Below are 24,899 nucleotides of genomic sequence, written 5' to 3' on the forward strand. Positions count from 1 at the left end.
GGGGCCCTGGTTCCCCCCTGAACAAGAGTAATATAATCCAGATGTAGACTCTCTCTCTCTCTCTCTCTCTCTCTGTTTCTTGAAAAATATCTTAAATATGTGTGTGTGTGTGTGTGTGTGTGTGTGTGCACGCATCTCCACATGTGAGTGGAATATGTAACAGTTTTGACCTTGTGGGGACATTTGGCTCGTCCCTATGATGAAATTCTGCTTTTTTTTTTTTTTAAACTGCAGCTTTTACTGAAAAAAAAAAAAAAAAAAAAAAAAATTGAGCCAAAGGATTTTCTCTTGGTTACTGAGGTTAAGGTTGTGGTTATGTCTAGGCATAACATTTTTAGCTGCATTAATACACAAGTCCATAAAATACCTCACAAGTGTGTGTGTGTGTGTGTGTGTGTTGGGGGAGGGATGGGGGTATTAGAGGAGATTTACTGATCTCTGGTGTAAAGAAATAAAGAAACGTAAAAAAAAAAAAAAAAAAAAAAAAGACTTTTTTTTTTTTTAAATGCATCTGTAAATTAGAAGCATGTGTGTGTGTGTGTGTGTGTGTGCCTGAGAGAGAAACTGAAAAGAATGAGAAATGGAAAAATACAGGAGAGAAAACAGTGACGCACACACCACTGCACACACACACACACACACTTGAGCACACACACACACACACTTCCATCTTTTCTTGGGATTCGGTTCGGGTCCATAATAATTGCAATTTGGCTTTTCTAATGTCGCTTGTTAACTCTTGCATTGCTTGAACACCACTGAAGGTTTAAACGCATGGAGCTGCTGTTGTGTAACTCCATTAAAACGCGCACGAGATTAAAAAAACACACCATGACTACCGGAATGCGCGCGCACTCGTTATATGATTAAAACTTCATCTATTTGGCAACTTTGCCATTTTTAAATATTCAGGAAAGAGAAATTAAAAAAAGTGTGTGCTGATTCCACTTACTCCCCCCTCCTCCTCCTCCTCCTCCACCTCTCCTCTCCTCTTCTCCTCTCCTCTTCTCTCTGTCCCTCCCTCTCCCTCTCTGATTGGACGGGCGCGCGCTCGTTGCTGCGTGTGGAGTGTGTGTGTGGTATATGTATGTGTTTACGAGCGCCGCGATCCCACGTGCGGCGTGTATGGAGGCGGCGGCCCGCGCGCGGACTCGGCACCCGGGACGATGAGCGGCGCGCCGCGCGACCCTTTTTACTCCTCGCCGTTCGGCCCGTTCTACCGGAGGCACGCGCCCAGCGCCGCGCAGCCGCAGTACCGCATCCACGAGCTCAACAAGCGGCTCCAGAGCCGAAGCGAGGTGAGCAGCATGCAGAGAGCACCGGGGACCGGCCAAAGCACCCGGACTCGGGGAGTTAACTGAGTTAACAGAGTTACCACCTGCAGTACCTGAGCTGCTTTCATATTTAACACTGTAGGTGTTAATGAGCAACAATGCAACACCATCAGATGAACTCAGCACCACAGGTGTTAATCCACCACTGCATGCATTCATTTAACACTGCAGGAGCTGTAACAGTGAACTCAACACTGTGAAAGTTTAGGTCTTCTAAAACATGGCACTGAGGGTGTTCATTCAGCATTGGTTATATGAGCATCACAATTAACACACTACTGCAGGAGGTAACTAAACACTATATTTAATATATAAGACTAAGTACTGATGTAACACCATGTGTTAATTTAATATTGCAAATGTTAATTTGAGATTATATGTATATTATTTCAAGACCAGGTTTGAATTCAAACAATGAAACATTTTCTATAATAAACTCTAGGTGTTAATGTAACACTGTCTAACACTAATACATAAGGCTAAATATTGATGTAACACCGTGTGTTAATTTAACACTCAGATGTTAATTTGACATCATATGTATATTATTTCAAGATTGTAGATTTTAATTCAAAAAGTGAAACATCCTCTATAATTAACTGTAGGTGTTAATGTAACACTAACACTACTTTAATACATAAGACTAAATATTGATGTAACACCATGTGTTAATTTAACACTGAGATGTTAATTTGACATTATATGTATTTTAGATCGAGATTGTAGGTTTGAATTCAAGCAGTGAAACATTATAATAAACTCTAGGTGTTAATGCAACTCTGTCTAACACTACTTTAATACATAAGGCTAAGTATTGATGTAACACCATGTGTTAATTTAATATTGCAAATGTTAATTTGAGATTATATGTATATTATTTCAAGACCAGGTTTGAATTCAAACAGTGAAACATTTTCTATAATAAACTCTAGGTGTTAATGCAACACTGTCTGTATTAACACAACGCAACACTGATTTAATACTTCAGTAAATGCTGGAAGACTTAATTCAACACTGCATGTGTTAATCTGACAGTGTACCAGTTAACTTAAGAGTGACCGTTCACCGTTACTCAACACTGAAAGTTCATTTAGCACTGTTAATTTGACATTATATGTATTAATTCAACACTGTAGGTTATTCAACACAGCAGGTCTTAACACAATACTGTATCCTGTGTAATAAAACATGGCTCTGTGGGTGTTCATTTAACATTTGTTATATGAGCATTATAATTAACATAGTACTGCAGGAGATAATTAACACTTTACGCCGTTTAATACTTTAAGACTAAGCATTCATTCAACATCAGGAGTAAATATAACATTGCAGATGCGTTGCTTTAACGTTGTATGTGTTTCTTTCAGCAAGATAGTTGTTTTTTTTTTTATTCAAACTGAAGATTTTTCTGTATATTCAAATTGTAGGTGTTAATTCAATACTGTAAGAGTTAATTCAGCACCACATGTTATTTGAGGCACTATGGCTATGGTACGTGTTAATGCTGCACCACAGGAATACATTGAATACCGTAACAGTTCATTCAAGATCGTAAGGATTGATTAGCACTGTTAATTTAACATTATATGTGTATTGTTTCAACGCTGCTTATTTTGATTTTTTATCAAAAAAAAAAACTTTTTCAGTATCAGCACGAGTGTATCCTGTAACTCTGTCTGCATAATTGAACACGATTGGCGTATTATTTCAGTAAGATGGGTTTTAACCTAACACCGTGATGCTCATTGTAAAACGGTGTATATTAACTGACCTTCTCAGTACTTGTTATTTCAGCACCACAGGTGCTAATTCACCGTGATTACTAGTCATTTATCATTGCAGGGGTTAATTCAGCACACTAATAGCTAACTCTACACTGTGATCATTCAGTAATCCATGTTTTGATGCATGACTGTATAGTATTTTATTTAACACTTGCTAATTCAGCACAGTAAGTGTTAAATTATTATTGCAGTATTTTGCAGAAATGAATTTTTAAGACAATACGTATTCATTCAAAACTGTAATCATTTGAACAGTATGGAATTTTTTTTAAACATGAGCATATTGTTTAATTTAAACACCACAGCTCTTAATTCAAAGCTGTACAGAATTACTGGCGCCTTTCATGAAAATGAATAAAGATGAATATAGAAAAATGATATCATATGCAGTAAGTGGTATTTGGAGCCCAAATATAAACAGACCTTCTATAGTTATAGTTATACACTTTTTTTATTCTTCGAAATACCGATTTCAAAATGATCAGCACGCTTACAGTTAATATTTGGTGACGCGTAGCCTGGAGAGGATGATGTCTAACAAAGTTGGAGACGCTTATAGAGAGATCCCGGTCTATTTTTCTACGCAGAAAGATTTACTCATCTTTATATTCTTAGGTTTGTGCATGTGGCTTTACCTTTTCAATTCAAAACACAGATTTTCAGTAGGGTTCGAGTACAGACACTGAGATGTTCATTGCAAAAAAACATTATTTTTAACCATTTTTGTGTTTATGGAAGTATGTTTGGATCATCATTTTGTTGAAAACGCTGTCTTTGGCCAAGTTTGAACCTCCTGGAAGAGGCAGCCAGGTTTTGGATTGGAATATCCTCGCAGGAATTCATGATGTCCGCAGTCTTCCCAAGAGCCCAGTGACAAATACAGCCCCAAAACATCAATGATTCATGTTTTACAGTGGATATCAGGTGCTTTTCCGTCTACGCAGTCCCGTTCTGCCACCAAACCTGCTGATTGTGTGCATGACCAAAAATTTTGATTTTGGTCTCACCTGACCCCAAGACACAATGCCAACTGCAGTTGTAATGTCACTTGGTGAAGGTCAGGGATTGCTCTCAGGAATAGCTTCTTTTTTTTGCAACACTTCCAAGCATCAGCATGTAACAGTTGATTTCGAAATTTCTAAAACTGTAATCCAATAATTTTGGCAAGAAAATACTCTTATGTAAAAAAATAGTTTTAACAAGAATTCTTTCATTAAATCGTTTCTCCTATTGAGTGGAAAATCTGTTTATTGTGTGTAATGCGTAATGTAATTGTGTATACAGTCATTCGCGTGCATTTTTATGAAGGGTGCCAATAATTCTGGAGGGGACTGTATAGGTTTATTATATAATGTAGGCGGTTATTCAACACTTACAGGTTGCAGTATCACAGGTATCACTGGAGCTGTAGATGGTAATTTAGCATTGTGTGAATTTAATGATAAAATTGTATGTATGTTATGGTTATTGTGTGTTAATTCAACACTGTATGTTGCTAGATGTGTTTATTTAGCACTGTAGGTGTTTGTTCAAAAAAAAATGTAATTCCATACTACCTTTATTGTTAATTATAATTCAATAATGTAATCATTCATTCTAGCCTGTACATATTCATCTGTGCACCAAGAGTTTCTTTAACATTTTGAACAGCAGGTATTCATTCAATGCTCTAAGAGTTTATTCAGCATCACAGGGGTTCATTTTTCACCACAACAGATAAATCAATGCTGTAATAGTTCGTTCCGGGCTGTAAGTATTCGTTTAACACTAACGTTTAACGTGGGAATTAATTCAGTGTTGGAACAACAAATTCACACCGTAGTATTCGAAGTATTCTTTCAACACTGTAAAAATGAACGTGCTTAATTTCAACGTATAAGTGTGTTGTTTCAATGCTGCAGGTATTTAACACTGCATGTGCTAAACGGCGCAGTGTGTTTAACACTCTACGTTAGTTTAAAATTGTTAATGACTTTGGACTTTTGTCTCATTTCAACTTCTGCTCATATAATATAATATAATATATGCAGTGATATAGTTCTTTATATCTGTAATATAACTGTTTAACTTTTACATCACTATTTAAATGTGTGGTATAATACCAGGAAAACAAAACATCACTGTTTTTTTTGTAATATTACTGTGTTGTACTGCGTGTTCTGTAACTGTAGACTTACCTTATAGCACTGCTGTGGTACTGCATGTATTAAAAGGTTTGGTGAAGGAAGCTTCTAGAGTTCCTTTTAGACGCTTTTATAAAAGAGTGTAAACTAACATGTAGATAAATCCTGCCTTTATGCTAGTAGATATATACAAAGCTACATTAGTGATGCGTAGGATTGAACTTTTAAATATAAGGAAAGACACATGTAGTCGCTGTGGTAATATCAGGGTCGTGTAGTCATCTGTCTGTGTGTGTGTGTGTGTGTGTGTGTGTGTGTGTGTGTACACAGGATTGTGATATACTATGGTGGGATGCGTTTTGCACCGAGTTCTTCGAGGACGATGCAACATTAACACTCTCCTTCTGTCTCGAGGATGGACCAAAGACATATAGTGAGTATTACGTGTCCAAAGTCAACAAATTCATTTTCAAATTAAAGAGTAAGTGGTCTGTATGGGTGCCGTATGTGAATGCAGGTCCTGATTGAGGCAGATGGAACACAGCGTACTGCAAATATAGAACGAATACCTCTGTCTCAGTTCATCTCTATCTGTGTGACTCTCTGTCTCTAAAGTAACGTAAGGTGAATTGCAGATGTTGCTTAATCTGCGCTGTGATTCCAAATCAGTTGATTTAAAAGGTGTTGTGTTGCAAACAACAGAGATGTTTACCAACACTGTCATCATCATCACGATCCCTCAGGCACAGTGTCATTCACAAATTCCGGCGGGGGAGAGAGAGAGAGAGAGAGAGAGAGAGAGTGAGAGAGAGCGAAGGGAGAAGCGAGAAACAGAGAAAAGAGAGAGCAAAGCAAGTGAGATAGGGATAGAGTGTATGTGAGGGGGAGAGATAGATAGAGGAGAGATAGATGGAGGGGTAGGGGGTGTGCGAGTGTGCGTGTGTGTGTGTGTGTGTGTGTGTGTGTGTACGCGGGGGGACTTCATTTCGCTTTTACCATCCTCATTCCAAATGTACGGGGCAAGACTTGATTGGCAGGTACGAGGTGATTAAATAAACATGCTGCTTCAGACTTCACATGCGTCTCCCGGCATGACTGACAACCGCAGAGCTCTAAGTAGTGTGTGTGTGTGTGTGTGTGTGTGTGTGTGTGTGTGTGTGTGTGCACGTGTGCGCGCGCAGTCTGTTGGACTTAAAGCTCCAGCTCTATTCAGTAGACTGTTCATTTCTGATTTCTAAAAAGACTACCAGTGTAGCTTATATATATATATATATATATATATATATATATATATATATATATATATATATATATATATATAATAATATGTTTTTTCTTTATCAATTTTAATTCACTTTTTGGCACTTTGTTCTATTCTGTTATATTGCATTCCTTCAAGTCTGTACTCTACTACTGTGTTATGATTATAGATAATGTGTCAAGTGGCATCCCTAATCCTAACCCCACACTCTTCCTCTCTCCTTATCCTCCTCTCTCGTTCTCCGTCTTCCTCCTAGCGATCGGACGGGCGCTGATCCCCCGTTTCTTCGGCACGCTGTACGAAGGAGGAGTGTACGAGCTGTTTTTCGAGCTCAAGCACACAAAAGAGTCATTCAACAGCTCAACCATCACTGTAGACTGCCACCAGTGCACCATGATAACACAACATGGCAAGCCCACATTCACAAAGGTACATACACACACATACTCACACACTGGACCTATACACAAACTATCAACAGCAGCAACTCAGTAGCTATAGATACACGTCTATATACATTTTCACATATTCTGTTCCTCTTTCACTTAAATATTCACATATTCTTTTGCTCACACACAAACCCCTTACTCTCTCATCCTCACACACGCGCACACACGCTGCACAGTGTGAGCAGTAATGTGCTGCTCCTCATTGTGAATTCAGGGCTGAGCTGCACAAAACAAAAAAGGAAAATATAGCTCCCCCTTTCCTTCTCCCCCCTTCCCACCTCTTGCTCCCTCACTCTTTCTCTCTCTCTCTCTCTCTGTCACACACACACACACACACACACACACACACACAGAAGCTCCCTTCAGTCTCTCTATTCCTTTCCCTCTTTATTTCTTAAAATATATATATATATATATATATATATATATATATATATATATATGTGTCAGTTTCTGTTAGTGTAAAAGTCTAATTAGTGTTGGTTAATCACAGAACATCACATTACTGAGATGTATAATACCTACTCTAATATAATTCACTCAAACTAGGGACATGTACAGTCGCAGGAGTGAAGTGATGTGATAAATTTATGGTATGATAATTGCACTACCATGGTCTTTGGTATTTCACAATATCAGCTTAGATCTTGTAAGAGGATGACATTAAATATTAGATATATAGATATATTATTCACTTATGGAAACAGATGTTTTTTTTTTTTTAACAGATTAACTGTGTTTTGTTTTCACTTTATACCACAGCACTAATAAATTCTCGATTATGATTGGTCAGAAAGTGTTCATTAATTTTCGATGACAACGGCTTTGACACTCTTGGCTGTAATTCAAATCACAGCTTTACACTAATGCACTCCTTCTATTACTTTATTGTTTCGATAATAAATACTCATTCACAGGGAATGGCAAACACTCCAAATGATCTAAGGTTCATTTAAACAGATTAGATAAAACGTGTTCCAGGGCTTTTAAGTGGCACAACAGAAAAGCATTCACCCTTTTATTTTGAGATCACGAATTCTAATCCTGACTGAATTCGAATTCTAGAGAGTAAAATTGGCTGTGCTGTCTTTCCCCTGTCAATCACAGTGGCACTAGCCAATCACGGACATCTATAGCTCATGTATGTGGAAGAGGGCAAAGAGCACTTTCCTCCGAGTGTGTTGCACTGCAGTGCGATGCAGCATGAGCAGCAGTTTGAAAAGATGCAGTTGGCTGATTTCACATATCTCAGAGGAAAAACATGTTAACCTTCACCCTTTCCAGTTGGTAGCTGTTGTATGATAAGGGAGAGCTGGCTGGTGGGTAGGAACTGGCAAATGATAAAACTGATGCAAAAAGATTTACGTGTTGTTACTTAAAGCATATAATCATTGATATGTGAAGCTATCTAGATGGAGTCTGGGATGTCAGCTCTTTGTAACAGTTAGTAAGATTTAGGGCAAGTCTTTAGGACAGAGAACACTGTGCTTTCCGGTTTCACTGTGACATGAGCTGCAAAATGTTATAATGCAAGTGATAATAGAACCAAACTTGTTTCATGGATATTCACAATATTAAATGTAACTATAAATGGTTAAAATATGTTTTTTATTAAGAAAAAATATATTGAAAATTGTAATTGTTGGCAACCTGCTCTTGGTATGAGTGGAATAATAATAATAATAATGAAAGAGACGTGCTTTTATCGGTCATTGATTATTTTCTTATAACAGCAAGCCCCATTGTGTTTTATTCCTTGCTCTTATCATGGTGTTTTGATTACTTTTGGTTGTTAAATTCAACTTGATTTCATGAAAATTTTGTACAAATGTGAGCAAAACAAGTGTGATGTGGTTGTTATATAATGAAATGAAGTATGATTTCATACATGCTGAAATTTTGCAAGTGTGAGACTATGCTAGGTCATATCTTTTTTCCAATGAAAAAAACATACTAATATCACAGTTTAAATGTATAGGTAACTATATAGGACAAGTACTACGGTAGCTAAAATTTCCTAGGGAATGTTTTTGAATGACAGGCACCTAAAACTGAGGTGAACAATGTACTGAGGTAAACAGGGTGTGATACTGTAAGACACTTAGCCATGTAGCTACTACAAACTCCAGGTTTTGCCAAGTTTGAAAAGGAAAGACATACTGCAGCTTAGCTAGTTTAGTCCAAATTTCTTAGGCTATGAACATAAAATAGGCTATGAACATACAGTCAGTGTTTGGGAAGACAAGCTAAATTTACCAATAATGCTACATAATAGCTAACGGAACATAGTATGGTTAACAGAGCTTGTTCCCTTTTCCTGATAACCTTAACATATTCTCTTCATGTCTGTCACTAAATAGTTGTTGTCTACAATTTTCTTGCACTGTTGAGCATTTCAAGCAACATTGGCTCCTTTTTGTCCCATTGAGTTTTATGTTCTCTTTTCAAATACTAGCTAGTACTAGCTGGCTAGTTCTACTGAGCAAAACAGTGTCCTTTAAAAAGTAGGCTACAGTGGTTTAGAAATCCTGTCACAATTTACATTTCAAGAAATGCACCAAACCTGAAATATTTTAAATAACTATTATATATATATAACTGTATAGCTACTATAAAAGAACTACTAGAAAATTATCGATCTATTATTAGCCAAACATGCTAATATTGGTCATACTTGAGAGCTATTAGACCCAGTTAGCATTATGCATGTCCAATTATAAATAATTAAATAGTAATTTTGCCTGAAGTGTATCTTTAACAGTTAAAGTGAAGAGGTTTAAGTGCTAAAAAAGCCAAATTGCTTGGAGTACTCAGATTTTAGGCCACTTTCAAAGCTTTTAACCATATAATGAATATATATCATAAGCATCTACTATACATATATATATACAGTCAGTTCCGGATGCATTTGAACAATGACAGAGTTTTTGTGATTTTGCCTTTATACACCACCACAATAGATTTGAAATAAAACAACCAAGATGTGATCGAAGTGTAGACTTTCAGCTTTATTTTAAGAGGTTCCACAAAAATATGGCATTAACCATTTAGGAATTACAGCCATTTTAAGCAAAGTCCTTCCATTTTCAGGGGCTCAAAGGTATTTGGACAATTGACTGACAAGAAATCCAATACTTTAAAACAAATGAAGCAGATAAAAGGTCTGGAGTTGATATCAGGTATTGAGTTGGCATTTGGCAGTTGTTCGACTGGAGCTACCAATATGAAGTCCAAGGAGATCTCAATGCAAGTGAAGGAGGCCATCATTAGGCTGGAAAAACAACATAAATCTATAAGAGAGATAGCAAAAACCTTAGGTGTGGCCAAATCAACAGTTGGGTACATTCTTAAAAAGAAAGAAAGCACTGGTGAGCTCAACAACATCGAAAGGCCTGGAAGACCACGGAAGACAACTAAAGTGGTGGATCGCAGAATCTTTTCCTTGGTGAAGAAAAACCCCTTCACAACATCAACAGAAGTCAAGAATACTCTGGAGAAGGTAGGAGTGTCATTGTCAAAATCTACAATCAAGAGACGCCTTCATGAATGTAAATACAGAAGGTTTACAACAAGGTGCAAACCACTGGTAACATTCAAGAACAGGAAAGCCTGATTAGACTTTGCCAGAAAACATCTCCCATGTTCTGGAATAAGATTCTTTGGACTGATGAAACCAAGATTAACTTGGACCAGAATGATGGGAAGAGAAAAGTATGGTGAAAGAAAGGAACAGCTCATGATTCAAAGTATACCACATTATGTGTCAAACATGGTGGAGGCAGTGCTATGGCATGGGCATGTATGGCTGCCAATGAAACGGGCTCACTGGTGTTTACTGATGATGTGACTGCTGACAGAAGTAGCAAGATGAATTCTGAGGTGTATAGGGCTATACTCACTGCTCACATTAAGCCACAGCTCACAGTGCAGATGGATAATGACCCTAAACATACTGCGAAAGCGACTTTTTGAAGGCAAAGAAATGGAATATTCTTCAATGGCCAAGTCAGTCACCTGATCTTAACCCAATAGAGCATGCTTTTCACTTACTGAAGCCAAGACTGAAGGCAGAAAGACCCACAAACAAGCAGCAACTGAAGGTGGCTGCAGTGAAGGTTTGGCAAAGCAAGGAGTTTTGAGAACATGGGCTCCAGTCTTCAGGCAGTCATTGACTGCAAGAGGATTTTCATCCAAGTATTAAAATTATGGTTATATTTACAATTTTGTCACTTTGTCCAAATACCTTTGAGCCCCTGAAAATGGAGGTACTTTGTTGAAAATGGCTGTAATTCCTAAATGGTAAATGCCATATTTTTGTGGAACCTCTTAAAATAAAGCTGAAAGTCTACATTTCGATCATATATATATGTGTATGTAAAGGGAAAACAGATTTCCCTTTACATACACATATCTTTCACAACAACCTTTGTACATGTTTCAGATATATATAACATAAATATGAATAAAATTCTAGAGCCCTTAGAAAACAGCACTTTGCCTGTCTCAGCCCACTATAATTACACTTTACCTTCAAAAATATACTTTCTATTAAAATACTTTGAAATCTATTATTATGTTTGCATTAATGTGTGAATCCATGCCTGAAACATCCTTTTCCATGAGCCATCCATTACAGGCATTGAAAAATGTACATTCACTCAAGCCTATTACCTGAACACATTCACCCATATGAAATACTGAATATGAATGTTCACAAGTTACATGTTCAACAGGAAGTTGCATCATGCAAATTTCCCGATGATCACGGGAAGAAGATAATTAAGTTCTCTTATTCTTTTTTATTTTCATTTATATTGTGATATTGCCTATCAAGGTCACCTTGAAAGTATGAATGTTAATTAACCCTGTTTTAAATGCTAAGTGAATGCTAGTTAATGGCATTTTGTGTAGTTGCTAATTCTATGCTTAAAAAAAAAAAAAACCTCAACCCTGTTACTTTCATCCCTGTTGTTCATTTAAGAGCATTGTCAGTAAAGAAACCTTGAAAAAATAGACTGTATTGTCTGAGCTAGGACTTTTTTTTTTTTGAATGGTTAAATGGGTGCTTTCTTAGATTCAGTGTTGAAAAATGATTATTTTTTTTTAATTAATTTTGAAGAGTTGCAAGGGCTAAATGGCACCCCAATTGTGGAATCACCTACAACTCTACAGTTCAGATACTAATCAGTTGTAAAGTAATCATGTAGAAAGTTGCAAGACACTTGGCAAGCGTTCAGGTTTGGTGGTGCTTCATGCAAAAAAAGAGCTGGAAAAATCATGGCTTTAAAGGAACCATGTATAGCCTTTACTCAATGTGAGAACCCTTACTCAGTACAAGAACTGAAAATGACTAACTAATAGTCATATAGATACATATGTTTGGTTTGATTACAAAGGCTAAATTATTAATGTGCATAAATATTTTTTGTAATATCACTCCAGTCGGTTGTAAATGGGGTTTATAGGGGGAAAAAAAACCTATTAAAGAAGAAATAAAGTTCTTAAGTGCACAATTGTTGTATGAAAAAGTCACCTGGTGTATATATATATATATATTTTTTACATTTCCTTTTTTTCTGATATGCAACATGTATAATATTTTCATATATCACTATATGCTAATGCAAACTTCTGCATGGCAGAGCGATATCCAACTTTGCTCATTAGTAAATTGCCATTGGTGAATTGGATATCGATTTGCAAAAAACTTAGATTTGAGCTAACTAGCACAAATACTTGTGTGTGTATCTCTGTGTGTGTGTGTGTGTGTGTGTGTGTGTGTGTGTGCGTGCGTGCGTGTGTGTGTGTGGAGGCATTGATTAGAGTGCGTCTGCTGGGATTACATCCCGCTTGTTGCCATGCCAACCTCTCGGTTACCCACCGTTCCTCCGGCAACAGAATGTTGGGGTTCAGAGTTCCAAATAGAGAAATTTCTCCTCTGAAATTGCCAGTTTAATGAGTAAATCATTTTCGCTGGATTTGAAGCGCTGGCTCTCTGAACAGAAAACAACGTAGATGATTTAAAGTCAGTAGGACATCTTACATTTCACTTAGTTACTGGAAATTGTCCATTAAAATACCATTAAACATCATTTATCCATTAAAAAGTACACACAAACTGGGGGAAATAAAAAATAGGTATTTTTTTTACATTTTATAAGTTATTTATACCTATTTTTTTATTTATTATTATATTTTAAAGTAAATAACACTCACAACACACATATTCTTGTTCCTTTTTCTTTCTTTGTCCATCATTATTTCTCTTTCTGAGTGTCTGCACACACACACACTATCATTCACTGTGACATTCATGTTTTTCTCTTTTTCTTTATCGTTTTATTTCCCCTTTGACTACGATAAATAAGAATATGACGCACTTACTGAACACAAATTAAATCCAGTTTTAAATTATGAATGTGTGATTGTCATGATTGAAACCTGGGTTTGATATAGAGTCGCTGAAACATGCAGTGGACGTACTTTATCAATCTTTTATCAAGTTGTGTGTCCATCTTTTCATAGGCCAAACCGAACAAAAAAAATTCCCACCAGATTTACGAAAGTTTTGGAAAGGCTCATTTTCTTTTCGTATTCATGTACGTATGATGATAAATGTCTTATAAATTACCAAGCACATTCACAGCACTGCTGATTTACATTTATTGACGCCCACAAAACTCCGTAAAAGGCAAAGCTCACAGCGCACTGAAGCTAAATCTTTAAGTAATGCAGCTCAGCCACTGCAGTGCATCGGCTACCACAGACACACACTAACCCCTCCTCCTTTTATAGGGTGCCATTACTTTTGTCTTAATTAAATAGCTAGTTTATTTGTCTTAATTTATGGATTTTTTTTTTTTTGGATTGCTTTCTTTTAAGTCCTTCATATGAAATTTCATTTAGTTTCAAATATTCAAATGATATGTATATAAAATTGCATTTTACTGTAAATTACATTAGTGAGTTTCCTTAAAAACGCAGGAGTTATCGTAGGATTTGGACGTTTTCTTAAACAAACTGGATTTCCATGAAAATCATATTTCTTATATAAACGTTCCTGCGAACTACTTATTAATAAATTCCTTTCCAGCTTGATAAATGAGGCCATTGTGATCTATTTCACTGTACATGTGTATTATGGAGCTTTATCAATTAATCGAACGCCTGTTTCCCGTCTGTCTTATCATGTCGCTTGCTCTGAATTTGTTCCCCAGGTGTGTACAGAGGGCCGTCTGATTTTGGTGTTTACCTTCGATGACCTCATGAGAATCAAGACATGGCACTTCACTATCTCACACTACAACGAGCTCATTCCTCGCAGCATGCTGGCCGTTCATGTGAGTCAAATAAATCAACGTGACTGTTTAACACCGTTCACGTGAATCCAGTTGTCTTCACGCCAATGAATCAAACACTCTTCAGATAAAATCGTTTTGTCCTTTATTCATGGAGTCAGTCACTCTTGGTAATATGAATCAGATATTCTTTGACGTTATGAGTCAAACGTTGTTCAAATGAATCACAGTTTTAATGCCATTCACACCAATATTCTTTGGTCATGTTCTGAGTCAAATGTTCACGAGTCCCATTTTATGCGTTGTTCATAAAAATCAAGCACGAGTGATTCATGAGTTTTCTTCTATTCTTCCTTCATATTAATCACGCTAATCTGATTGTCTTTACCCATACAAGTCGGGAGACTGTTTATAAGTCAGATATTATTTTTTTCAGCACAAGTCTATTGCTGCTCGTATGAGTAATAAGTTTCTTTTTAATTCATTTGGTTATTCGTCGTGATCATTGGAAGAAGTAGTAACCAGGCAACGAGTACTGTTATTGTATATGGAGGCTGGGTTGGAGTGAATTATCAGCAGGTGTGGATAGGCGTCCTTTCACGAATCCACTCTAATCAGCTTCTTTAATTCTCTTTATAAAAAATAAAAAAAAAGAGTGTGTGCATTGTGTTGCAGGAAAGGGACATTTTAAGGGTCAGTAACACAGTTTTTACAATCATATTTTCATAACAGAAATAACTAACTGGCTGACGGAATTTTACATTATGTTACCTTTAATATTTACCTTTGTATATACCTTTGTATATTTAATCTTAATCTTTTTTTTTTTTTTTTTTACTGTATTGCATTAATTGCGTTTGCATTAATAGGGTTTCCTACCTAGTTTTGGACTAAACTAGGTTCCCAACCACCAGAGGAAGTTTATGATGGATTGCTGGTCCATGATTTATGTGTATATCACCATGTCGTGCACAGGTTCCCAGCCGTGGGCCTGGAGTACCTCCTGTCCCGCACACTGTAGTGTTTCGCCTGCTCTAACACACCCACTTCAGCTCAGAAAGGGCTAATAATTGGCTGGTTCATTGAATCAGATGTGTTAGAGCTGCGGAAAACACGAAATTGTGTGCAGGGGGTACTCCAAGACCAGAGTTGGGAAGGTCTGATTTACTGTATGGATATCCTGAGCGACTCTCGTGTACGTGAAGATCATTTTGTCAGTCAGTCAGTCAGTGAAAATGGTTCTTCGCGGCCAGCCTTTTAGCTGGTCTAGCAAAAACGTGTCCAAAGATATAATCTGTTTATATTTCAAGACCTCAGTAGTTCCGTTCTGATCAAATAAATTCAAAGGTAAAATAAATATCCACTGCCTGTCTCGCAAAACAAACACACCGATGATAAATTCATTTTGCGCGCTGTGTGTGACTCATATTCGGTGTATGTCCAAAGCTTTAGGCTTGACTCAAAGATTTCATGGCCTGGAATCAGTGAATCAAACTTTTTTTGCGACCAAAAGCAGGATGGAGACTTGATGACCTGACACACAACATTTATTAAAAATATATATTGTGTATGCTAAGAAATACTACATTATTGCCCCTCACTGCATAATGCACATGCTTCATGACGTGAGTTGTGTTTTAAAGTGAGAAAACGTTCAAACGTTCACTTTTTAGCCAAAGTAGCACAAGATAATGTTTTCTGATTGGGCAGGAAGGATAGATAAATATAACCGTAAATGTGATGTATCTAGGAAACCGGATAAGGTTGATAATAATAATATTAATAATTATTAATGTTGGTACATCTCGCTTCCACTGTTTCTCACATTACAAATCAAAATATTACTTACCTGAAAACGTAAGCTATTTCATGAGGCCGATAGCGTTTTCCATCAAATTCTATCAAACTACGCCATTTCCATCAAATGCGTTTTTATTATGGAATTTGATCGATTTCGCTGATTGGTCGTTGCAGCCCTAAAGGCATGTGATTCGAGCATTCGAATCAGGCTGCTATCTTTATGCACCAACACTGTGGAGAATCTTAGCAAAAATATTTGACATATTTGAAGACAGTCTATAAATGCTAAAAACAAGATCCAAACATACAGGACAGGAATTAAGAAAATGACCTGAATAAAAGGGTAATTCTTTCAATAAACATGGACCATGAATAGGACGTTTTTGTGCAAGTTTCCAAGAACCAGAATATTATATTGATGCTGATAACGTTGATTCAGGAGGCTGCGGTATGACAAAATTCCTCTGTGTTATTTTTATCAATCGAGGTGAAACCTTCTAGTGGCGCTGTTGGGCTGTTGCCATAGCAACATCTCTATTAATGAATTAGAGACGTATCGGGCCGGAGTGGCGAGAGAATAGCAAACAGAATAAAAGGAGTATGTGTGTGTGTGTGTGTGTGTGTGTGTGTGTGTGTGTGTGTGTGTGTTTTCCTGCCAAGGCACAAGACCCTGGAGCTCTGGAGCAACTGTCCAAAAACATCAGCAGAGTGGGACTAACCAATCTCACGCTGAACTACCTCAGAGTAAGACACACACATAGACATACTATGTGCACACACACACACACACACACACACACACACAAGATCTCTCATGCATTGCACATGCATGTGCACACAAGAATCATACACAGCTGCACACACACACACACATATACACATGAATGCATACAAAAAAAATGTACAGTGTTATATTACATTACTTAGGGTGTGTGTGTGTGTGTATGTGTGTGTGTGTGTGTGTTTGTGTGTGTTTGTGCAGCTGTGTATGATTCTTGAGCCAATGCAGGAGCTGATGTCAAGGCACAAAACATACGGCTTGAGTCCCAGAGACTGCCTGAAGACCTGCCTCTTTCACCAGTGGCAAAGGATGACAACACCACCAGGTATCACACACACACACACACACACACACACACACACCACAACCTCATATTTTGCCCAAACAATTTTTTTGTGCCGCACCCATCTATCTGTAGGGAATAATAACAAAAAGATCCATTGTTTCTTTACCCTTTTTCCCCTCAAGCCTTTATTTCTTTTACTTTGTTCTTACGGAGGTAAAATAAGATCATGAAATTTATGGTTTCATTCACAGTAAACATGTTTCACAATCATGATTAACACTTCAAAGTCCAGAGTACAGATTGTTAGGGGTATTGTGAAATTCTGCAATAACATGTCCCGCCTAATTAATGAGCCTTGTGACCATGGGATCATTATTTTTGTGCTATTTTACTGCTTTTTAAACACTCTCCCACTTTCTTCTCAATAAAAGGCATGAAAAAGAAAATAATACTCAGCATGTTTTCTTTCTCTCTGTGTGTATCTGGTGTTATTAGGACCGAAAGCTTTGTGTTTTGTAAAATATGGGTTGTTATGTTTATGAGCAAGATAGTGTGTTAGTGAGGTTAATAGTTCATAACTGACTGAACATTCTAATTCTAAATTTTGTTGCAGTCGGACCTTCGCCCAACTTTAAGACAGAAATTTTTCAGTCAAGTTCCAAAAAATGTAAGTAACCATCCATCCATCCACCTATACATCCATCCATTTAGCCATCTGCCCAACTATCCATTCATCCATCTATTCTCCATATCCAACTTCCAATCAATCATCCATCCATCTGTCCAATCATCCATTCATCCATCTATTCTCCATATCCAACTTCCAATCAATCATCCATCCATCTGTCCAATCATCCATTCATCCATCTATTCTCCATATCCAACTTCCAATCAATCATCCATCCATAGATTCCATCCATCTGTCCAACCATCCATTCATCCATCTGTTCTCCATATCCAACTTCCACTCAATCATCCATCCATAGATTCCATCTATCTGTCCAACCATCCATTCATCCATCTATTCTCCATATCCAACTTCCAATCAATCATCCATCCATAGATTCCATCCATCTGTCCAACCAACCATCCATTCATTCATCTGTTCTCCATATCCAACTTCCAATCATCCATCCATAGATTCCATCCATCTGTCCAACCATCCATTTATCCATTTTTTCTCCATATCCAACTTCCAATCAATCATCCATCCATCTGTCCAACCATCTATTCATCCATCTATTCTCCATATCCAACTTCCAATCAATCATCCATCCATAGATTCCATCCATATGTCCATCCATCCATATAATCCTTCCATCCATTTGTTCATCCATTCATCATATTCCATATAGGAGTGCAATATATTAGTGAAATATAGCACTGATGCTGTACATTGATACGACATGTTCCCTTGTACCGAGAATACGTTGGAGCCATTACACTCGGGGCAACATGGTGGCTCAGGGGGTAGGATACATGCTTACAGGGGCAGTTCGGTCCTGAGCTTGGGTTACTTCCTGTGTGGAGTTTCACATGTTCTCCTCGACATTGCCTTAGACATTTTTCCTGGCATCCATGCACAACCAGACCCACACGACAACACTGATAACTCATAACCACAGATTGCTACCTCTAGAACAATAGTCCCCTTTCTGAAAGGTGAATTTTTACAGCTTTACAGATGCTTTTGACTGATAAAGTGGCGTTTCTTTTAAATGTACATAACTGCCATCCCAACTGCACTTAGACTTTCATTATAGGTTTACGATTATTATCTACCACACATAATCACACTTGCTACAGATGCATTACATAGAGAGGTGGTTAAAAACATTGGCATATTCTAGCAGTTTCTCTAAGCATATAATGCCATACAGCGTAATTCTTTCCCTGTCACTGTTATTATTTTGACAGTGTGAAGATGTAGGCTGATACTGTTTTCATACATCTCTCTATGCAGTGATGAGTGTATATTTTGGTGGTGTATATTTATGCATTACACCTTTCCCTTCGTTGACTGACAGCGGAAGCAGCCAAACCGACAGCGAAGAGAAGAAGAAGGCGGAACTCGGCTGGCAGCGCATCCAATAGCAGCGCAGGAAACAGCAAGAAACGCAGCCCAGCCAACAGCTTCAGTTTGCCCACGCAGGTATGTCCATACACACGCACAAAACACACACACATAGTGCTACAGTGATGCAAACTACTCATAACGACATGCTAGCAAGACTGAATAATCTGTGTGTGTGTGTGTGTGTGTGTGTGTCTGTCTGAATGTGTTTTAAGAAATGAGGATAAGCTGTGTTCTAGATAGTTTAGCTTAATTGATAACAATTGCTGTGAAGTTTTTACCAATTAATAATTATGCAAGTGATTTCTTGAAATATTGATCTGATTCTGAAAGATTGCTATTTACAAAACTGTAATTGTTCAGAGTTGTTCTTGCTAGTACCTGATAATGTGCTTTGATTTAACCCGTTTAATTGATGTGTTTGTAATTGATAGCAATTAGTCATAATTGATTTGATGATAATTAGTGCTGTCCGTCTCTGGTCCCCAGCCCAAACGCGTCGCCGGTGAATCGAGGGGTGGCGGGTGGCTGGAGGCGGAGCTTAGGTAGGTGAGTGACATGTGCAGATGGCTATCGCACAGCATGTGCTGCCTTAACGATCTAATTAGCAATGCGAACAAGCTTAATTGGCGAACATGTTGGAGGTATGCTTTGTCTGAATGGGCTAATTAAGGAGCAAAGAGATAGTGTCTGTAGACAAGGATGTGTGTGTGTGTGTGTGTGTGTGTGTGTGTGTGTGTGTGTAAAACAGTGTACGCATGAACCTATTCGTATGTCCATTCTCATCCTTCACATTCCAAACTTTAAATCTACATTGCTAATTCACTTGTCTGGCATGTGACATGTGTTTTGATTAGAAATGGTACAAGTTTTGCTTGCGTTCATATTAGACACTGTGTTTCTAATCTTGGTTTCCCTTCCTCTCTCTTTTTTTCTTTCCCTGTCTCCCACCCCCTGCCTCTACCTGTCTCTTTTTTTTTTTGTCTTCCCCCCTCTTTCTTTCTGTACCTCCCTCCCCCACTGTATTGCACTCTCTCTCTCTCTCTCTCTCTCTCTCTCTCATCCACCCCCTCCTTTACCCCCCCCCCCCTCCTCTCTCTCTCTCTCTCTCTCTCTCTCGCTCGCTCACTCACTCACTCACTCTCTTCTAATTCAATTCAGAGCAGCATTATTGGAATGACCATACCAAGATACATTATTACATTATTCTGTATTCCTCTATATTTGTCCATTCATCAAATAAAATAATTTGAAATGGCATTTTACATCTATTCTAATATACGCACACGGAAATACATTTCTACACAAACAACACAGAGACCCAGAAATATACTTACACATCTACACACTGCACAAGGCATTTGTCAAGGGTTCTTTAAATAGTTGAAGATTCTGAGCTTCCTAAAGGGGCTCTATGTAAGGGAAGCAAATAGGATGCAACAAAAAAAAAAATGTTCACAATATGTATGGATAAGCCAAAAAAATCCACATTTGAATGTTTAGGATCTAATAGTTAGGATCCTTGAGTTAGGAAAAGTGATCTAAATAAATGCATGACGTGTGCCATTTTAACCTAGGCGTTAAAATAATGCATTTAATTAATAATCCAATTAAATATTTCATATTAAAGAAATAGATTTTTAAACATTCTTTAAGTGGTTTACTACATATTTTCTACATATAGGCTGTAGAATGTCATTAAATTATAGCCTAAGGTATAATATACAGTAAATTATTGAACATGGGGTATAACTTCTATATGTTATACTTGACCGTGTGTTGGAGGCTTACTATTTTTTTTTATAAATCAGGAGTGAAAATGACAAGAAAACATTACTATGGGTGAGAAGTAAGACTCATTATTTATTTATTTGATAGATAGATAGATAGATAGATAGAAATGATATTACCATCTCCTGAGATTCTTTGCTTAAAAAAGCAGCAGTGCTCAACTTCCATAGTCTATACGATACATGATTCAAAAAACATAGCTACGGCTAAAGTTTGTTTATCAAATTATAATAATCTAATATATTATATTATATTATAATAACATTCAAATGTATTTTTTTGTCGGCTCTGGTGCACACAGACACACGTATACACACTGTATAACGACTGGTACTATAATATTTGCCTGATGGTATTTGGCAAGAGCGCATTAATCAGTGGCACACGTAAATAAATATGTATAGGACAAAATCGAATTTGCAGAATATCCGATCTGTTTATTGGTGTAAAGAAAAACGCAACATCATAATGGTGTAATGTATTGGCTACATACTTACACTGTAGTTCCTTATACTTGAAGGATTTGGTTAAAATACTTCCATCTCTACAATGATGATTGAAATCAGCATGAGCTGGATATGATCGATTAATTCTGCATGAATTATAATATAGTAGACCTCTTAAAGATGTGATTCAAGGTCAGAGTCGGGACGACGCGATTTATTTTTTTAGCTGCCTAAGAATGTTTTCATTGTCAGGACATTTAAAAAAAACTTTCTCTTAGTCACTCTTTTCTCCATTTTTCTCTGCCTCCTTCTTTGTTTCTGTATATCTCCTTCCTGTGCCTCCCTCCCCCTCACTATACATCTCTCTCTCTCTCTCTCTCTCTCTCACTCACCCACCCCTCCCTTCTTTCTCTCTGTCTCTCTCCAAATTCTATTCAATTCAATTCAATGCAATGTATCTTTACTGGTATTAGCATACTAATATAAAGTCTAAATTATATAATATGGTGTTTTAAACACATCCCATTCTGAGAATATAGTCACATATTCATGCACATCACACACAGAGACTATGTAATGACTGCTACTGTAATCTCAGTGTGCCCACACACTTTATGTAAGTACAGTATAGAAAATAATTTCAGTTTCTCTCTGACAGGATGTTCAACAAATGTTCTTTCTTTCTCTCTCTCTCTCTCTCTCTCTCTGTCTGGCTGTCTGTGTGTAGGATGTGATGGTGGTGGGGGAGCCCTCTCTGATGGGAGCCGAGTTGGGAGACGTGGACGAGCGTCTGATCACCAGGCTGGAGAACGAGCAGTACGACCCTGCTGGCGGTCTCCGGGACGACGGTCGCCATGACTACACCAACTCGCAGGCACTCGGCAACCGGGACGGCGAGCCCACCGCCGTGGCGATGCAGCGGCCGGAGTAACGGGAGCGCTACAGGAAAGGATCGGGCGAGGGGTGTGAGAGCGTGCTCATCTGGGGATGGAGAGAAGGAATTTGTGTGTGTGTGTGTGTGTGTGTGTGTGTGTGTGTATGTGAGAAAGAGAGTTATGACCTATATGACAAATGATGTCATCCAGTTTGTAAAACTATTACAATGGCTTTAATAGCATTTTTCTCAGTCTCCATCATCACAAACAGAAACCAATGTAAGAAAACGATAATCATGAAACATACATTCCCATTTCATAAGAAAGCTTTATAAATAAGCTGCGCTATTAACTACTTTCATACCAGAATTTTTAAGCTTTTCTGTAATGATTCAGCTGTTCTGTAACGTTTGTTTCGGCCTTCCAAAATTGACTTTAAACTGTCTACTTTGTGAGTGTTGTGATGTTTTTTACTGCTGCACAATCTGCAACTGCGGATTTTTTCCCCCTTTATTACTTAATTGTTTAATGCATAATGTAAAATACCTGCAGGTATGTGTATTTACCGTTAAGTGTGTATTTTCTGTATGCTTTTCAACTATTTGCATCAATAAATTGTGTTTGGTTATGATAACAGGCTAAGGCCTTAGTTGCTTATTTAATATTCTTTAAATCAGTGACAAATTAAATAAAAAATTTTCAATTACCTGAAGAAAACTGTGTGGAAAATTACTTTACAACGCTATAACTGTCATCACAGTAGACAGTTGATTGCAAAGGTCTTCATCCCAAAGGTTTATGACAACTTTAATAGAAACATCTGTACCCATGCTCCTTCATGCGATTATCCAATCAGCCAATTATGAGACAGCAGTGCAATGCATAAAATCATACATATAGAGGTCAAGAGCATAAGTTAATGTTCACATCAAACATCAGAATGGGGAAAAAGTATGATCTCAGTTTTGACTGTGGCATGTTTGAGTTTTTCAGAGACTGATGATCTCCTGAGATTTTCAGACACAACAATCTAAAGTTTGCAAAGCATGGTGCGAAAAACAAAACACCTTCCTGTGTGCGTCAGTTCTGCAGGCAGAAATGTCTTATTGATGAGATGTCAGAGGTGGATTGCCAGACTAGTTTAAGCTGACAGGAAGTCTATGGTAACTCAAATAACCACTCTTTACAACCATGGTGAGCAGAAAAACATCTCTGACTGCACAATGCACTGAACCTTGAGGCAGACGGGCTACAACAGCAAAAGACCTCATCGGGTTCCACTCCTGTGAGCCAATAACAGGAACCTGAGGCTATATGTATGTATATGTGAAACCCAGGGTTCCTTGTCTTTCAGAGCCAATGCCAACCTGGAGAGAACTCCAGTCTTGTCTTGGCTTTTGGGTTATGAAAGTTTATAAATTCTCCAAGTGACTTCCATCACTCAGCCTTCAACATTTTGCGCTTTTTGTTGATTAAAGAGTCTGCCAAATGAGTAAATGTAACAGTAAAGGAAGATAGTTCTATTTCACTCATTCCATCTGCCAAGATTGGTGAGAATCACTGGAAAGGCATACAAGATGTATAAAGATAACTCACTGATGGAACAGAGTGGGCTGTACCTTGCTGCTTCCTGGAGCAGCATCCCTCTAAGTAATCCCCATGTGGAGATGCTTCTTGTGGCATGTCACAGTAGGGGCCGGTATCCAGCCTGTCTATAGGCCATGATGGCATCTACCACCCAGTGGGCCAGTCTTTGCTCAGACAATGGAGTCCTGGTGTCTTTTCTCTGTGACAAATGAACAAGTTGATCTGAGGATCAGAAGATCAACAAGAAACACTCTAGACGCACCATCATGGAATGTTGAAAGGTCAATCGATTGTTTTAGAGAAGTGGATCAGGTACAGGTTCAGGCACAAACTCACCGATGCATATAAGGCAAGCTTTTTACCAGAGTATGTAGTTCTCCTACTGTTGTTGCTGAAGTAATCACTATCAAAATGGCAGTTTTCAGAGACACCAATTTCATATCGGCACCTTGCGTAGATTCATAAAGAAGGGCCTTAACGATCTCCAGCATAAAGGGGAGCTCCCATGTCGGGCTCTTAAGTGAAACATGGTGGATGGAGGTGCCATGCCCCTTTTAGGAAGGTTTGTAGTAAGTTCATAAGACCTTAGACAGATGCCATCCACAGTGCTGTGCAATGCTAAGATGGCAGCCCACATACAACAAGAGCATATATGGGGACTTGGCACTATCCAGCAGTCCCTGGAGAAAAGTCAGATTCTTCTGAGTCCAGTCTATGGGGTACATACTGTATCATTCATTAAACAGCATCCACACAAAGGCATATAAGACCAAAGCCCCAGGCACAGGTGACCTATCTGAGGGTGCCAGATCTCACTCCAATATTTTTACCAGCTTTCTCAGAGTCATGAGCTGTACCCTAGTGGTAGTACCCTTCAAATCTACATCAAAGTCAGGAAACCAGGGCAGATTTCTCTGGATTGATTGAAACATATCCAGCAAAATCGATTGTGCTAACCACACTTGGCGCACAGAGGGAGGAACTTCTGTAGATTCCAGTGACATCTGTAA

The 24,899-nt window shown here is 37.9% G+C and overlaps 1 protein-coding gene across 3 annotated transcripts; it reads left to right on the forward strand.

Annotated features, from left to right (window-relative positions):
* Nucleotides 1-1,024: 1,024 nt before the first annotated feature.
* ldb2b (LIM domain binding 2b) lies at nt 1,025-23,036 on the forward strand. Of its 3 annotated transcripts, none has more exons than XM_026942916.3 (10): nt 1,025-1,298; nt 5,572-5,674; nt 6,759-6,931; nt 14,169-14,291; nt 16,710-16,793; nt 17,032-17,155; nt 17,730-17,783; nt 19,144-19,268; nt 19,680-19,735; nt 22,155-22,292. In XM_026942916.3, the coding sequence occupies exons 1-10, from the start codon at nt 1,167-1,169 to the stop codon at nt 22,159-22,161; spliced, it is 981 nt and encodes a 326-aa protein (XP_026798717.3). In that variant the 5' UTR covers nt 1,025-1,166; the 3' UTR covers nt 22,162-22,292. The 3 variants fall into 3 exon arrangements, with proteins under 3 accessions (XP_026798717.3, XP_026798718.3, XP_026798714.3); XM_026942917.3 differs by having other exon boundaries at nt 19,680-19,739; nt 22,155-22,291; XM_026942913.3 differs by lacking the exon at nt 19,680-19,735 and having other exon boundaries at nt 22,155-23,036.
* Nucleotides 23,037-24,899: the final 1,863 nt, after the last annotated feature.

The sequence above is a fragment of the Pangasianodon hypophthalmus genome, chromosome 28 (genome assembly GCF_027358585.1).
Source record: "Pangasianodon hypophthalmus isolate fPanHyp1 chromosome 28, fPanHyp1.pri, whole genome shotgun sequence".
Taxonomy (NCBI): domain Eukaryota; kingdom Metazoa; phylum Chordata; class Actinopteri; order Siluriformes; family Pangasiidae; genus Pangasianodon; species Pangasianodon hypophthalmus.

Bases quoted from the DNA above. Each gene is read 5' to 3' on its own strand.
- ldb2b (XM_026942913.3), top strand. From the start codon at position 1,167: ATGAGCGGCGCGCCGCGCGACCCTTTTTACTCCTCGCCGTTCGGCCCG. The intron at 17,156-17,729 runs GTATCACACACA...ATTTTGTTGCAG, and splicing joins AAGGATGACAACACCACCAG to TCGGACCTTCGCCCAACTTT. The intron at 19,269-22,154 runs GTATGTCCATAC...GTCTGTGTGTAG, and splicing joins GCTTCAGTTTGCCCACGCAG to GATGTGATGGTGGTGGGGGA.